The 17,500-nt window shown below is 39.8% G+C and overlaps 1 protein-coding gene across 4 annotated transcripts in view; it reads right to left on the bottom strand.

Moving 5' to 3' along the window:
- l3mbtl4 (L3MBTL histone methyl-lysine binding protein 4) overlaps positions 1-17,500 on the bottom strand; it is a 95,159-nt gene that overhangs the window by 39,798 nt on the left and 37,861 nt on the right. For all 4 annotated transcript variants that reach the window (XR_013198328.1, XR_013198330.1, XM_077218506.1 and 1 more), the window contains exon 14: positions 16,486-16,597. Coding sequence is in view for 2 of the 4 variants with exons in the window: in XM_077218506.1 (XP_077074621.1) it covers positions 16,486-16,597 (112 nt within the window). In the remaining 2 variants the exon portion in view is untranslated. The remainder of the gene's footprint in view (positions 1-16,485; positions 16,598-17,500) is intronic.

Below are 17,500 nucleotides of genomic sequence, written 5' to 3'. Positions count from 1 at the left end.
TCTACACATGACAATCGGTGCCACAGCATAGAGGACACTAGGTTGTTGATCACTAGTGTACGACCCCTAAAAGACATGTGTGGCAAGATCCATTTCCATTTTTTAAGACGTCCTTCAACTTTTTCCAAAACATTATCCCAATTCTTGCACACAAAAGTATCATCTCCAAGATAAACACCAAGATATTTAAAACCACCCCTGTTCCAAATTAACCCAGCAGGTAAAACAAGTTTTCTACTTAACTCGTCAGTTATTGTTACAGCTTCACTTTTCCCCCAGTTAATCTTAGCAGAGGACAATTCACCAAAACCATTAATATGCTCTACAAGGGTGTCAATATCTTCTTGTTTTTGGACAATGACAACAACATCATCGGCATAAGCAGATAACTTAAAAACTGTTTCACATCCAGGAAGCATTATACCGGACAGAGATTTTCTTAATTTGTGCAGAAGAGGCTCTATGGCCAAAGAGTACCGCATACCAGATAGTGAACATCCTTGTCTGACACCCCTATGAACTTTAAAAGGGGCACTCAAACCACCGTTGATCTTTAAAATACTCTCAATGTCACTGTACAAGACTCGAATCATGTTTATGAGGCCAGAGCTGAACCCAAACGCATTCAACGTTTGCCACAAATACTGATGTTCAACTCTGTCAAAGGCCTTCTCTTGATCAATTGAAATCAGACAAATTTCACAACCCAATGAATTGGAGAGGTCCAAAACATCACGAATTAAAATTATATTGTCAGATATCAACCTATTTGGAATACATTAAGTTTGATCAACATGAATAATATACTCCATAACTTTTTTCAGTCTCATTGCCAACACCTTGGACAAAAGTTTGTAGTCAGTGCAAAGTAGAGACACCGGCCGCCAGTTCTTGATCTCTTGTAAATCCCCTTTTTTGGGGAGAAGAGTGAGGACTGCTCTCCTGCAGCTCAATGGTAAATGTCCTTTATTCAAACTGTCTCTGAGAACAAGCAACAACTCTTTACCAATCACAGGCCAAAAAACTTTATAAAAGTCCACAGGAAGACCATCAATGCCTGGAGCTTTACCGCTTTCTAGACTCTGCAACGCAGACTGTAGTTCATCAGCAGAGATTGGAGCATCCAACTCTGCGTTAGCCTCCTCGGAAACCTTGGGTTAGCCCTCATAGAAGGACTGCGCCACCTCTGGTCTCTCTTGGAACTCACTCTTGAAGAGTTTCTCATAGAAAGCAACTGCAGATTTACGAATGTCCACCGACTCGTGCAACAGTTGTCCGGTGCTAGACCGCAGAGAGTGCATAAGTCTCCTTTGTCCATTTTTTCGTTCAAGGCCGAAAAAAAAATGAGAAGGTGCATCCATTTTGGCAATATTTTGGTGACGTGAGCGAACCAGAGCACCTTGGGCAGAGAACCCCAACAGGTTAGATAGAGCTGACTTTTTTCTTTTGAGAACTATAAAATGTTCTCCTTCTCTTGTTGAGTCTGCCAAATCTTGCAGCTTCACTATTTCACTCTCCAAAGCTTTCATCGATCTAGTCATGTCCCTTGTGACATTGAGAGTATACTGTAGGCACAGCTGTTTTATATTGACCTTCCCTATGTCCCACCACTGTTGTAAAGAAGTATATTTAGATTTTTCTCTTGTGTAACCACTCCAAAAATACTTAAAAGCATCTTTAAAAGCAATATCAGACAGCAAAGATGCATTAAAATGCCAATAGGCACTTTTGCATTTCACATCTTTAACAAAAATAGCAACTTGTACAAGGCAATGATCCGAAATACCAACTGGGTGTATTGAACAACCTTTAAGTACATTGCTCTGATGTTCGAAACATGGCTCTTACTGGCTCCATGTGGTTCTGGGTGGTTTCTATCTAGAGCTGCATTCTCAGTGCAGTTAAAATCACCACCCAGGAACATGTATCCATCATCACTACAGTTAGGTATTACAGTATTTAGAGTGTTTAAAAAAAGCACCATTTCTGTACCTACAGTTGGAGCATATACATTGATAAAAGTCATTTTTACACTTTCAAAAACAGCTTGTATTTTTAACAAACGACCTTCAATGATTTCTTCAGGAACACAAGTAATGGGTAGAAAATCTCTCGCAAACAGGATTCCAACTCCACCACTGTTACTACTCTTATGACTGAGAAACACTTCCCCATCCCAATCTTTCTTCCATGCAGTTTCATTTTCAACAGTGCTATGCGTTTCTTGTAAAAAAATGACGCTTAATTTCTTAACTTTAAACAAACTGAAAAGGGAAACTCTCTTTGCATCCTCTCTGGCACCGTTGATGTTTAAAGAACCCAGCTTTATGTCACACATAGCAAACGTTAATTTGCATTTTGACAAAACAGAGAGTTTAACACAAAAAAAGAAAAAGAAAAACAAAACACACTTAACCATCATTAGCTATTTGTGCTCTAACTTTTATCATCAATTTTTTTAGACGAAAAATTTCTTGATCTGTAAAGGTCAGTTGACCGGGGTATTCTGTGTTTTTCATTAATAGTTTAACTGAATCAAGGAACAACTTTAAATCTGGGAAAAACTCATCAACTTTAACTGATCTCAAGCCTTTGGTTCTTTGTAAAAAGGACTGGATTTTGGTGAAAGGATAAGCACTCTCCACATCCATTTGTGTATCTCCACTAGCATCACATTCAGACTCTTGTGTGTTCATCAACCCATCATCTGACTGAGAAGAACAGCTCATAAGATTCATCTTTGAAACTTTTGTGACTTGCTCAATGTTTGATTTTTTTTCTGGGTTTTTTCTCTTGGTTGACATTTTAGAAATGTCAGCATCCAATAAAACATCTTCCTCATTAAACAGCACTGACTCAGCTACTCTAGTCGCGGTTTGACCGACATTTAACTCATTTAAAACATCTTGTGCTTTTTGTTCACTCGCTACAATTTTCCATCATCTCATTCTCCTCATCGCTATCATCTCGGTTTTCTTCCTGTACAGTTCTCTGCGGTTCGCCAGGTAAAGAAGCTCCGCTTTCAGCCCGAACGGCCGGCGGGTCCGCTGCGTTAACAGCCCGGGTCTCTCCTGCTCTCTCTGGGCACGAGCGAATCACATGCCTTACAGTCCCACACCCAAAGCATTTCATCGTCTCTGATGTTACATGCACAGTATAGTCAAAGTCATCAACCTTAAATTTAAACACTAAATTCAATTCTTCATCGCTCTTTTTGAGAATCATGTGTACATGTCTCCTAAAAGACACGACGTGTTTAAGATGAGGGGATTTACAGCTGATAGGAATCATCTTTATCGGAGATACTAGTTTTCCGTGTCTCCCAAGTTCTTTTTCCAAAAGCTCTTTTTTCATAAATGGGGGTACATTCGAAATAATAACTTTTTTGGCAGGATTTACTAAAGACAAAACTGGTGTGTATGTGTCTTGAATCACAACTCCACTCTCCAGTAACTGATTTTCTTTGTCCACACTGTCTAAAAAGATCACCACGGCACTATTCATCCTAGAAGCCGATTTAACACTATCATATCCGACAATCTCACCCACCGCTAGACTACACTCTTCAACCGAACACCCGTTAGGCGGAGAAAGTTTAATGGCGTGTCGGCGCGTGAGTTTGTGCAAACTAGCGTGTTCCCCAGCAGCAGCCATGCTGACTAGCCACGCCGGCCGCCGCCGCCTCCACCAAACAAACACCAAAGAACCCCAACAAACACTGTTTCTCTAAACAACTCCTCAAAACATCAACAGAAACAAACACTTTAGGAAAAAAGAGAATTAGAAAACTCACATTAAGCGCGCTCTCAGCAGCACTCACCACCACTCACTCCCAACACGCACTCAGAGTCAGAGAGAGAGAGAGAGAGAGAGAGGGGGATAGAGAGAGGGAGAGAGGGAGAGAGGGAGAGAGAGAGAGAGAGAGAGAGAGAGAGGGGGGAGAGAGACAGGGAGAGGCTTAAAAAACATATTTATTTGATCATTTATCATATATCATTCCAATATTTCCCCCAAAAAAAAAAACTGCAAAAACATAAATAAATTAAAAATAAATTAAAACACAATCCAATCAATACAGATTACAGCCCTTTCATTACATCTTTAAAACCAACATTTCATCCTCCCCAACCTCACACAAAAAACTTCCCACTGACCACAATGCAGAAAAATCCATAATATTATTAACTAATTTGAAATAAGCAAACTCAATTTTAATCCGAGCAGCCACCATCCCCTTCAGAACTCTCTCTGCATCAACTGAGCCAGCTCCCAAGATCCTGTTTTTACGTGTCTTCCAAATTGCCATCTTGGCTGTTCCCAAAAAGTAATTTAACAAAACCACTTTTCTTCTATCGCTGACTTTGTACTTTGGACCACTAATAAAAACTTGATAGGAAAATTCCTCACCCATTCTTTCAAAACAAACCTCTAAAAAGTTAAAAAGACCTCCTAACCTCCCACAATGGATAAACAAGTGATCAACCGTTTCCTCCGTTCCACAAAAAGGACATTCCCTCCCTACTTCTGGATTCAGGTGCGCCACGTGTCTGTTCGTAGCTATTATACCATACATCAGTCTCCACTGTAAATCTGCTGTACGCTTCTCAATAGGAGGTTTGTACAGAGATCTCCAGCATCCTCTGAAGCCTGGCCCAAACACTTCTGTCCACCTCCATGTTTTAACTCTTCTCAAAACAGTTTGATGAGACACTTTAACACACACAATGTATAATGCCTTTTTGCCAAGATCTTGAAATAATCCCAACTCTGGAGTTTTAAAGGACACAAAGGAGTCTTCACCCTCCGCCCTCTCCAGTGCAGCAGAGACCCGTATTGCTGGAAACCTGTAGCTCCATCCCTGCGAAGGCGCTCCCAATGCTTCTCTGCAGGCTCCAGGCAGCGCTGAGCGCACTTCATCCAGCATCCGACCCACCAGACGTAAAGAACGTAATCCTGTCTTGTGCTGAATTGAAACTGCCGTCATCCACCCATTGTCATCCCTTAGATGTTCGATCTTCGTACACCCCGCTCTGACCAGACAGTTCCTCACACTGCTTGAGGACAAAATGTTTGTTTGTATCAAAGAGTTATGAAACAGGGGTTCTCCCATAATCCAGTCCTGGGGTCGCAAAATCTCTCTGGTCACAGAAAACGTCCTGTTCCACACCTTTAGCATGGACTGGTAAAATGAAGTCAAATGATTCAAATCCAGCTCATTAACTTGCAGTAAAAACAGCTGCTTGTCGTATCCCAGATTCGATGTTCCTCTCAACAGAGCGCATGCCACACCCGTCCACCCTACGTCCTCCTCATACAAAAGTCTCTGCGCTGCCTGCAACCGAAAGGTGTTGATCCTGCTCCTTATTTCGATCAGACCTTGTCCCCCCTCTTGAGTTGGAAGATATAGAGCTGACGCAGGAATCCAATGCTGTCCTGACCAAAAGAACTCCACCAACTTTCTCTGGATACTTTTGACAATGTCATCTGGTGGCTCTAAAACGTTGAGTCTGTGCCATAACATGGAGGCGGCCAGGTTATTTGTAACCAAAACTCTACCCCTATAGGATAGCTCTGGCAATAGCCATTTCCATTTAGACAACTTAGCAGACACCTTCTCCAGCAAACCCTCCCAATTCTTTTTTCTATAGTTTTCTACTCCCAAAAACACTCCGAGAATTTTTATACCTTCTCTTCCCCAATGCAATCCCCCAGGAAGTGGAGGTGGCCCACCATTTCCCCACTGGCCCACAATAAAACCATTACTTTTCCCCCAATTGACCTTAGCTGTAGACGCTTTCTCATAAACATCCAAACTCTCACATAAAATTTGTATATCTTCTTGCTCAGTAACAAAAATAGTTACATCGTCAGCATAAGCCGACACAAAGCATCTCGACTCCCTAGGGTCACCTGGAACTACAAAACCCTTTAAACCATTTCTTAATTTGCATAACAGGGGCTCAATTGCTAGACTATAGAGTTGGCCTGAGAGAGGACACCCTTGTCGAATACCTCTTTTCACCGGCAATGGATAAGTCAAACCATTCCCCATCTTAAGCATTATTGAAGCCTCTTTATACAATAACTTGATCCATGAAATAAAACAATTCCCGAACCCAAAAGACTCCAAGACTTTAAAAATGTACTCATGACCCACCCGATCAAAAGCTTTCTCCTGATCAATAGACAGAAATCCAACATTGCAATTTTCAATAATAGACACATCAATAACATCTCTTATTAAAAACAGATTGTCCATGATTGTACGACCCGGAATACAATAAGTTTGTTCTCCTTTGACCACAATGTGCAAGTATTTTTTTAACCTATTGGCTAAAACTTTTGCCAATATTTTATAGTCCGAGCACATCAAAGAAACAGGGCGCCAATTTTTTAAAAAACCCAGATCTCCATTTTTTGGTAAAAGGGAGATCACAGCCCTCTGACAGCTAGATGGTAACATTCCCTTTTCAAAACATTCACAACAAACTTCATAAAAATCTTCACCTAAAACAGTCCAAAAAGTCTTGTAAAATTCAGCAGGCAAACCATCTATTCCTGGCGCACGCCCTGTGGAGAGCTGCTGAACTGCATCTGAAAGCTCGTTAAGGCTGATCATGGTGTCAAGCTTTTTCTTATCCCCAGGTTGCAACTTTGGAAGTCCTTGTAATAGTTGTGCCATGTTCTCAGAATCACAGTCAGTATGTCCATACAAGTCAGCATAAAAATCCATAGCCATTTTCCTCATTTCTGTCGGATTAGATGTTAAGATTCCATTCTCCTTGCGCAGGTGAAGTATGCGCTTTTGCTGTGCAACTTTCCGCTCCAGATTAAAAAAATAAGAAGTGGGAGAGTCAATGTCCTTGATAGAAGAAATTCTTGCTCGAATTAAAGCGCCCTTCGCTCTTTCCTCTAAGATGGATCTTAATTCAAGTTTCTTATTCCTTAAATCATTAGATACACCCAAAACATTTACATCCATCACATTTTCCATATCAATAATTTCCTTCTCCAACTGCTCAATTTTCTTTTTAACACACACAGTAGTATTGTAGGAAAAATTTTGACAAAAAACCTTTATCTGTGTTTTCCCCACCTCCCACCATTGTGCTATTTTTTCAAAATTACCTTTATTCAACTTCCACAATTTCCAAAAATCACCAAACTTTTCACAAAAAGACCTATCCTGCAGCAACTTAGTGTTGAAATGCCAATAGAACTTGGGGCGTGTTAAAGTAATAATGTTAAAATCTATGATTGCAATATGATGATCCGAAAACCCGGTAGGGAAAATGTTAGCATTAGATACTCTATTCATGCTTGTTTTACTTATATATATTCGATCTAATCTTGCTCCAGTTACATTAGAATCTAGTATTTTAACCCATGTATACTGTCTAATTCTCTTATTCATGTTCCTCCACACATCCATCAAGTCAAACTCATTAATAATATTCTGAAGAGCATTACTAGACGGTGGATGAGACTCCTCTCTGTTCCTGTCTAACAGAAAATTTGTAGTGCAATTCCAATCCCCACCCATTATTATGCAAGAATCATTATCACATTTTCTTAATGCACTCTGCAACTTCCCAAAAACTTCCACACGATCTGAGCCATTGTTTGGAGCATAAACATTTATGAAAATAAATTTTAAGTCATTTATCTCCCCAGCAACCATTAAAACTCTACCCTTTTCTATCTCTTCAGTTGACAAAATTCTCAAGTTCAAATTTTTTGAAAAAAGAATAGCCACTCCAGCACTCAAGTTTGACCCGTGACTGAAGACGCTCTCCCCCTCCCACCATCTACACCACTCTACTTCATTATTACAATCTGTATGAGTTTCTTGCAAAAAAGAAACATTTACATTCTTAATATTAATTAATTCTGCCACCATTGCTCTCTTGCTCCTGTCTCTCCCTCCGTTAATATTTAAAGAGGCTACCCTTATCATCTCCATAGAAAATATAAAGAGAAAGAAAAGAGAGACAGAAAGAAATAAAGAGTGTAGTAAAGCCATCCTGAGTGATATGCAAACCATTAATTCAATTATTTAAATTTACGTTTTATAGGGGTTTTATCCCTTCTCAGTTTTGCAAGAAACTTTTTTAAACGAAATCTCTTTCTCTGACTGAGTTCATCTTCTCCAACCTTCCTCTGCCAATAACGAACAGAAGTCTCAAACCTCTTCAGATCAGAAAAATGATTACTTACATCAACAGATTTTCCAAAGGTTTCGTCCAGGAATTTGTTTATTTCATCTAGAGAATAAACCTGCTCACAGCTTACTTGCGAAACATCTGACATGTCTGAGAAATCAGACAACCCACCACCATCATCATCATCATCATCATCACCACCACCACCATTGCCATCATCATCCATTCCCTCATCAACCATTTCTGATTGCACCTTCTTAATCAAAGATACTATCTTTCCTCTTTCCAAAACATCACCTTTCAAACCGCTTACGTCATCATTCGTCTGGCTTGTATTCTCTGAACTCTCCACAGTATCACCCTGCTCAGGCCCCTTTACCACAGCATCACTCTGTCCAGACCCTTGTACCACAGTGCTTCTCTCAACAGCCACATCAGTTACAACATTAACTCTCTTCATTTTTCCCTGTTTTGTCTTACTACCAGAAGCTTCCTCTGTATCTTTTTCATTATTAGTGGATGGATCTTCTACTATCATTCCTTCCTTCAAATTTGAATCCACATTCTGAACCTCATTATTCACCACTGCTGCTTCATTTGGTACACTACTCTTTTGTACTTCATTTTCATTCCTCTTATCTGAAGTATTGCTAGGGCCTGCTTCATTCTCTAGTTCAACTCGATGAGGACAAGACAGCCTGACATGTCCAATACTCCCGCAATCAAAACACCGCATTTCTCCCGTGCTCGCGTACATCATGTACGACTTGCCCTCAAAAACACATCGAAAAGAGATATTCAGCGTCGGTTCTTTTAGAAACATATACACCTGTCGCCTAAATGACAACACATGCTTTAAAGCGGCATTCTTACAACCAAGTGAAACCGTTCTAATTCCACTGGCAAGTTTCCCAAATCGAGAAAGCTCTCGCTCAATGTCGGCATCGGGAATAAAAGTCGGAACGTTGGAAACCGTCACCTTCGTCGTGATTGAAACTAAGGGTTGAACAGAAACAAATGTGCCACTTACCGATATCCCGCTCTCGATCAAACCATGAACCAGATTTTCTTCCTTCAAAAATACGACTACGGCCTTGTTCATCCGAGACGCCGAAATGATATTCTCATGGCCCACGCGCTCTGCCACGTCCAGTAACACATCCTCTACAGGCACACCTGCCTGGGTCACACACCTAATCCCATGCCGGAGCGACAGGCCTGACGCCTGCACACTCGCGTGAGTGTGAGACGCCATCCCTACCTCCGACACGAGACAACTCTCGCGGAAAACAAACTCAGTTTTTTTTTTTTTTTTTTTTTTTTATTAAAACTTTTTTTCCTTTTTCAATTAAAATAATCGAATACAAGAAAAAAGCAAGAAATAGTGAAAAATTGAAAAGGTCCTCTCACCTAGATCACCCTCCCATGCATTCCCTTCCCAATTCCCAGCATACACCAGAGAGAGAGAGAGAGAGAGAGAGAGAGAGAGGGAGAGAGAGGAGAGAGAGAGAGAGAGAGAGAGAGGGGGGGAGAGAGAGGGAGAGAGAGAGAGAGAGGGAGAGAGAGGAGAGAGAGAGAGGGAGAGAGAGGAGAGAGAGAGAGGGGGGAGAGAGAGAGGGAGAGAGAGAGAGAGGAGAAAGAGAGAGCGAGAGAGAGAGAGAGATAGAGAGAGAGAGAGAGAGAGAGATATTATCAAATCTCTGTACAGCAACAGTAAAAGTGCGGTGAAAATCAGGAACCACAGAAGCGCGTTCTTCCAGCAGGGCCGTGGAGTGAGGCAGGGCGGCAGTCTGAGCCCGACTTTATTCAACATCTACATCAATGATCTGGCATCAGCGCTGGAGAGCTCTACTGTCCCCGGCCTCACTCTACAGCACACACAGGTCAAGGGTCAGGGGTCAGAGGTCAGATGTCTGCTGTACGCGGATGATCTGGTCCTGCTGTCCCGCACACCTGAGGGCCTTCAGCAGAGCCCGTCCCTGCTGGAACAGTACTGTCACGACTGGGCCCTGACCGTCAATCTGGACAAAACCAGAGTCATGGTGTTCCAGAAGAAGGCCAGATCTCAGGAACACAAACACCAGTTCCTGTATAAAGGCCAGGTCCTGCAGCACAGCACTAGCTATAGCTATCTGTGCATCGACATCAGCGCTTCGGGACGCTTCGGTCTGGCTGTTAAAACACTGAGTGAAAAGGCTCGGAGGGCTTTTTATGCTATAAAGTCACGATGCGGCCACTTAAAATTACCCATTAAAACCTGGATCAAATTATATAATTCACTAATAAAACCAATTATTTTATATGGATGTGAAATTTGGGGACCAGTACAAAATTTTAAAAATTGGGATAAAACAACAGTAGAAAAATTACAATTGGAAATTGCCAAAAATATTTTAGGGGTTCACCGAAACACATCCACTGCCGCCTGCAGGGCTGAGCTAGGCTTGTACCCGCTGAACATCGAGATCCAGAAGAGATGTGTTCAGTTCTGGCATCACCTCCATCAGTCTGATCCAGAGTCAGTCCAATTTAAAGCCCTCCTCGCCAATGAAACCTCAGCAGAACCTCATCCGCTAAACACACTCGCTCTTCACCTCCTCCATCAGACTACACCCCCCACTGACCACAGCTACAGCCCCAAAACTATTGTTAAAGAAATACACACACATCTAAAAGACACTCATGATCAATCACTAAAAGCAAGTTTAGACTTCCAAAATAAACTCAAATGTTACTCGACCCTCAATAGAACCACTAAATTGGCCAGTTATCTATTTATTAAACATTTTAAAGAAAGACAAATCCTCTCCAAATACAGATTAAGTGACCACGATCTAGAGATAGAGAGAGGTAGACATAGACAAACATGGAGAGAGAGAGAGCAGAGGATCTGTAGACACTGTGATCTACAGCACATAGAGGATGAGGAACACTTTCTGCTCTTCTGTCCCAAATATACCAGTATAAGAGAAACTTTTCTGTCCAGATTTGAAACCTTGATTCCGTCATTCTTTGAACTGAATGACACTGAAAAAATGTCCTTCTTACTGGGAGAAGATGATAATACAGCTGCACTAGCAGCTAAATATGTGCTAGCTATTCATAACGCAAGAGACAGCTAATTCTCTGGAGTGACCCACTGTATTTATTCATCTATTAAGATAGATTATTTTTATTTATCTATCTATTTACAATGTTACAAATTTTATTTGTTTGTTTGTTTTATTATTTATATATATAATATGTTGATGCTTTGGCAACATTGTGTTACACAGTCATGCTAATAAAGCTAATTTGAGAGAGACTCTAAGTTAATAACTAATGATCTTTACAACGGAAGTGAATCAATCAAAACTAACTTTAGCTGGACAATAACTTTATTCTAGATCTGCTGTAAAGCCTAAACAATCTCTGTTACTGTAATCCCCTATTATCACTGTAAAGCTGCTTTGAAACTATATATTGTTAAAGTGCTGTATAAAGACTTGTTATAGAAGGAGACTTGACATGTTTACTGGCACGAGGATGGGGCGACCTGTCCTCACATGAGATCGACCTATTTTATTTTAAAAATATTAAAAGCATTCTTGTGCTAATGCTGATGATACAGATGAAAACTGTTGATTTATTTCATCAGTTTCATGCCTTTCAAATCTGATTCAGTTTTCTGGTGTGATCTCTTCACTCTTCAGTCTTCATACTCTTCAGTCTTCACTCTTTAATCTTCACTCTTTACTCTTTACTCTTCAGTCTTTACTCTTCACTCTTTACTCTTCACTCTTCAGTCTTTACTGTTCAGTATTTACTCTTTACTCTTCAGTCTTTACTCTTTAGTCTTTACCCTTTACTCTTCAGTCTTTACTCTTCAGTCTTTACTCTTCAGTCTTTGCTCTTCAGTCTTTACTCTTCAGTCTTTACTCTTTACTCTTCAGTCTTTACTCTTCAGTCTTTACTATTCAGTCTTCACACTCTTCAGTCTTTACTCTTCAGTCTTTACTCTTCAGTCTTCATACTCTTCAGTCTTTACTCTTCAGTCTTTACTCTTCAGTCTTTACTCTTCAGTCTTCAGTCTTTACTCTTCAGTCCTTACTCTTCAGTCCTTACTCTTCAGTCTTTACTCTTTACTCTTCAGTCTTTACTCTTCAGTCTTTACTCTTCAGTCTTTACTCTTCAGTCTTTATTCTTCAGTCTTTACTCTTCAGTCTGTACCCTTCAGTCCTTACTCTTCAGTCCTTACTCTTCAGTCTTTACTCTTTACTCTTCAGTCTTTACTCTTCAGTCTTTACTCTTCAGTCTTTATTCTTCAGTCTTTACTCTTCAGTCTGTACCCTTCAGTCCTTACTCTTCAGTCCTTACTCTTCAGTCTTTACTCTTTACTCTTCAGTCTTTACTCTTCAGTCTTTACTCTTCAGTCTTTATTCTTCAGTCTTTACTCTTCAGTCTTTACCCTTCAGTCTTTACCCTTCAGTCTTTACTCTTCAGTCCTTACTCTTTAGTCTTTACTCTTTAGTCTTTACTCTTCAGTCTTTACTCTTCAGTCTTTACTCTTTACTCTTCAGTCTTTACTCTTCAGTCTTTACTCTTTACTCTTCAGTCTTTACTCTTCAGTCTTTACTCTTCAGTCTTTATTCTTCAGTCTTTACTCTTCAGTCTTTACCCTTCAGTCTTTACTCTTCAGTCCTTACTCTTTACTCTTTAGTCTTTACTCTTTAGTCTTTACTCTTTACTCTTTACTCTTCAGTCTTTACTCTTCAGTCTTTACTCTTTACTCTTCAGTCTTTACTCTTCAGTCTTTACTCTTCAGTCTTTACTCTTCAGTCTTTATTCTTCAGTCTTTACTCTTCAGTCTTTACCCTTCAGTCTTTACTCTTCAGTCTTTACTCTTCAGTCCTTACTCTTCAGTCCTTACTCTTCAGTCCTTACTCTTTAGTCTTTACTCTTTAGTCTTTACTCTTCAGTCTTTACTCTTCAGTCTTTACTCCTCAGTCTTCATACTCTTCAGTCTTCATACTCTTCAGTCTTCATACTCTTCAGTCTTCATACTCTTCAGTCTTCATACTCTTCAGTCTTTACGCTTTACTCTTCAGTCTTCACTCGGTTCTGCTCCTGAAACACTGAAGAAACTCACTGCGTATTTCTGAGGTGAAGCAGAGACGTGTTTAAGAGATTCTCAGGTCAAACTCAGCATATGGATCTAAGAATAGAGATCCACTCACTGCACTGGGAGAAACAACTTCACACTCGAAAACACAGCTCTACCTGTGTGTGTGAGAAAAATGATGCAACTGGACTGCATTGAAAAAGAACATCCAGTGCATCTTGCACTGAACATATTATAATATTATTTATTTATTCATTGCAGCATGAGCTCAAAGTGACATTCATATTCAAACGGCCAAAACACGACTTTATATGTTTCTCAACCTACACTGTAACAGATAATGAGTTCATCTATAATAAAGATTAAATTATGAAGCTCCAGTAGACGAGGCGGTAGAAGCTAATGATTACTCATTATAATATGCATGTTAAATTATGCATCTATTGCAATATATTTTAGCTCACAAAACCCTTGTCTAAAATTTATTAAAAAAATCACATTAAATTATAAAACAGAACAACCATTTTTAAATTCTCAAAAATATTATTAATTTAATGTATTTAATAATTAAATAAAAAATAGAAAATGAATACAAATACAAAATATATATAAAAAAAAAACGAAAGTTAAATTTAATATGCATGCAAAATAAAATAAAAAGTACACATACAGTATATATATTTTTCTTTTATAAATTTTTTTTGGAAAATGAATAAAAATACAAAAAATAAAAATAAATAAATAAACAAGTAAAATTTAAGATGCATGCAAAATTAAAAATATAAAAATAAAAATAAAACGGCACTGTAACTGATAATGAGTTCATCTATAATAAAGATTGAATTATGACGCTCAAATAGACGAGGCGGTAAAAGATTATGATAACTCATAATATGCATGTTAAATTATGCATCTGTTGGAATATAGTTCAGCTCATATAGCTCTTGTTTACTGTAATAATGGCTTTGGGTGTCTCATATAAACAAAGTCTGAGTGTCGGACTCATTTAACTCTAGAGGACGTTTATTAAAGTGATGCAAACCACAGCAGCCTAAAACTGAAACGACTGCAACGTTCTGCTTAAACTGCGAGTTTTGAGATAAACTGAATGCAAATGCATGCAAATAGGATGTAAATGAGGTTTTAATGAAACCAATTTCAAAATTCCATCTCTAAGCAGAGGATTTAGCAGAAGCACAGCTTTAAGAGGGTTTCTTTCTTATGCTGTCTGTGTAATCAGAAGTGGCTTTCTAAAAAAAGACTGTATCCTTTCTCTATATGTGAGCAATTGATTCTCCAGTGATTATATGCCTGGGAAAGGTGAGCTACAGGAATAGCAGCGGATCCGAGGGTCCGTTATATTGTGGGATTACACTCTGTTCCTGTCTGAGCTCGTTTAGCGCTCGTTCGGCTCATTTGTGAGCAGATGCTACTGAGAGAAGCACAAGTTTTATTATTAATATTAAATAAAGGACTTTCTCAGTAGCTTTGGGTACGTTTTCTTCATAATCAGTCATTATTATAAGTGGGGTACACTAGGGTTCAATACTGGGCCCGTTTCTTTTTAACATATTCAAACCTAAAAATTATTCAGACACCAGATATTATTTTTCATATTATTTTACTAGTTTTTATTTCACAAAAAATAAAGTAAACTGTGACATATTATACCCAAAAACTAAAATTTGTGACCAAAAATGATTCCGACACTTTGAGCTGATCATGTTTTTTTCTTTAAATGCTAATACACCTTTTTACACCACAGAGTGAACAACATGAAGCATTGCTTGGTAATTGGTTGAGCTAAACTGGTATTATCTAATTGTGTAGTTAAATGTAACAGCTGACAGATATTCAACATAATTCATGTGTGAGAGTCTAACAGAAGGACGGACAAAACCAGTCAAATATCAACTGAGTGCTGCTCATATTTAAATACCATTTTCTACCCTATAGCGAATAAACTGTGATAATGTGAGAAATTTTGAAGCTGTCTGAATATATTTCGGTTTGACTGTATATATGCTTCTGCGTGGGAATATTATTAGGAAGCATAATGTTTCTTTGCATTTTTATGCTGATGATACTCAGGTTTATTTGCTGATGAAAACTGGTGATTTATTTCATCAGTTTCATGCCTTCAGATAGTCCAAAAAGCAGATGCAAGGCCGTTGAATTATGCCATTTTAGGATCCAATTTAAGATTTTGTTGTTTGTTTAATGACCAAACTCCATCTAATCTTAAAGACTTTCTTTTATCCCCAATACAGATTTTAAAACTAGGCTAAAAACGCATCTTTACTCCGGTGTTTTAACATTTTTTTATATTTTTGCACTGTATTTTTAATGTATTGCATTCTTATTTCTGTTCAGCACTTTGTACAGCTGTTTTTAAATGTGCTATATAAATAAAATTGACTTACAACAGCACTAAACTGTGAATGATTCGATCTAAACCCCAAGCATACGTCGAGCTCTGGCACACGCCAGCAGGTTTAACAGGACAAATGAAGGATTCGTTCAAGCCGTGACTTTCATCAGAGAGAACAGATGCATGCTGGGATTACGACACACAGGCTGTTGTTGGCTGAGAGTTTCAACAGATGCGTTCGTCTCTGAACAGAGTCCAGGAGAAACCAGTCCTCACAAACTCCTCAAGATCACAGAAAATAACACAATACTTGCCTTGAATAAAGCTTTAGTTTTTCTTGTAGCTCAAAAAGTAGATCATAGTCACGTCACGTTTATTTATACAGCGCTTTTTACAACATAGTGTTTCAAAGCTGCTTTACGGAGATAACAGGAAAATAATGCAACAGTTTGTTTCCAGAAGAAAATAGCGTTGCAGCTTTTTTAAGTTCAGTGATGTTTCATTTTTGTTGTAAAAAGTTATTAATTTAGTTCATTTATATATATATATATATACCGTGATGTCATCGTCCAGCTCAGTTCAGTTCTCATCATATAATGGTGTCAATGCAGGAGATCAATATTATTGTAGAATATTAAATTAAATGTCCCCAACTAAGCAAGACAAAAGCCAATGGCGACAAAGGCGGAATAAATGTGTAAAAGGCGACAGTGCTTGCAACGGCAAGGTAATGGGTTCGATTCCCTGGAAATGCATGAACTGATAAAGTGTATATGATGGTTGGTTGTATGTGTGTGTGTGTGTGTGTCTGTGTGTGTGTGTGTGTGTGTGTGTGTGTGTGTGTGTCTCACCTGTGGTGTCCGGTGTATTTTGCTCCTTTGATGTGTCCGATGCCCCTGCAGCCTGGAGTCGGACACACACCCTGCGTCACCGAGCTCTTCAAGTCTGAGATCCCTGCGTGTGCTGTAAAACAACAACACACATGCTCAAAACAACAATACACATGCTCAAAACAACAATACACATACTCAAAACAACAATACACATACTCAAAACACACAATGAATGAGCGCAGTGCATTAAACTGCATTTGACTTCATGAAACACTAATGTAACATGTTTCTACAGCGTTACTCAAGTGACCAGCGGCTATTTCAGTTCCACACACACACACACGCGGATGATAATAACGCTTCATATATCATACTAAACACAGAAAAACTTCACGTCTCTCCGGTCAGCCGAGTAATTCATCATGTGCTCTATTAGTGTGGCATAATGGGAACAGACTCTCTCACACGAGTTACAACACACACACACACAAGTGCGTGTCAGTAACTCACAGAGTGGTGGTTCTAGCGGGTGACCAGTCCCTCTCACACACACTCACCGACCGGTGGTTCTAGCGGGTGACCCGTCCCTCTCACACGGACACACACACACCGAGCAGGGGTTCTAGCAGGTGACCCGTCCCTCTCACACGGACACAGATACATAGACACACACACACACACACTCACCGAGTGGGGGTTCTAGCGGGTGACCTGTCCCTCTCACTCAGACACACACACACCGAGCAGGGGTTCTAGCGGGTGACCCGTCCCTCTCACACGGACACACACACACCGAGCAGGGGTTCTAGCGGGTGACCCGTCCCTCTCACACGGACACACACACACTGAGCAGGGGTTCTAGCAGGTGACCTGTCCCTCTCACACGGACACAGATACATAGACACACACACACACACACACACTCACCGAGTGGGGGTTCTAGCGGGTGACCTGTCCCTCTCACACGGACACACACACACCGAGCAGGGGTTCTAGCGGGTGACCCGTCCCTCTCATACGGACACACACACAT

This window comes from Siphateles boraxobius, unplaced genomic scaffold (genome assembly GCF_051911475.1).
Source record: "Siphateles boraxobius isolate OS27281-9 unplaced genomic scaffold, OSU_SipBor_1 12, whole genome shotgun sequence".
Classification (NCBI taxonomy): domain Eukaryota; kingdom Metazoa; phylum Chordata; class Actinopteri; order Cypriniformes; family Leuciscidae; genus Siphateles; species Siphateles boraxobius.
Note: the sequence above shows the minus strand (reverse complement) of the source record. Positions and strands in the feature narration are given on the sequence as shown.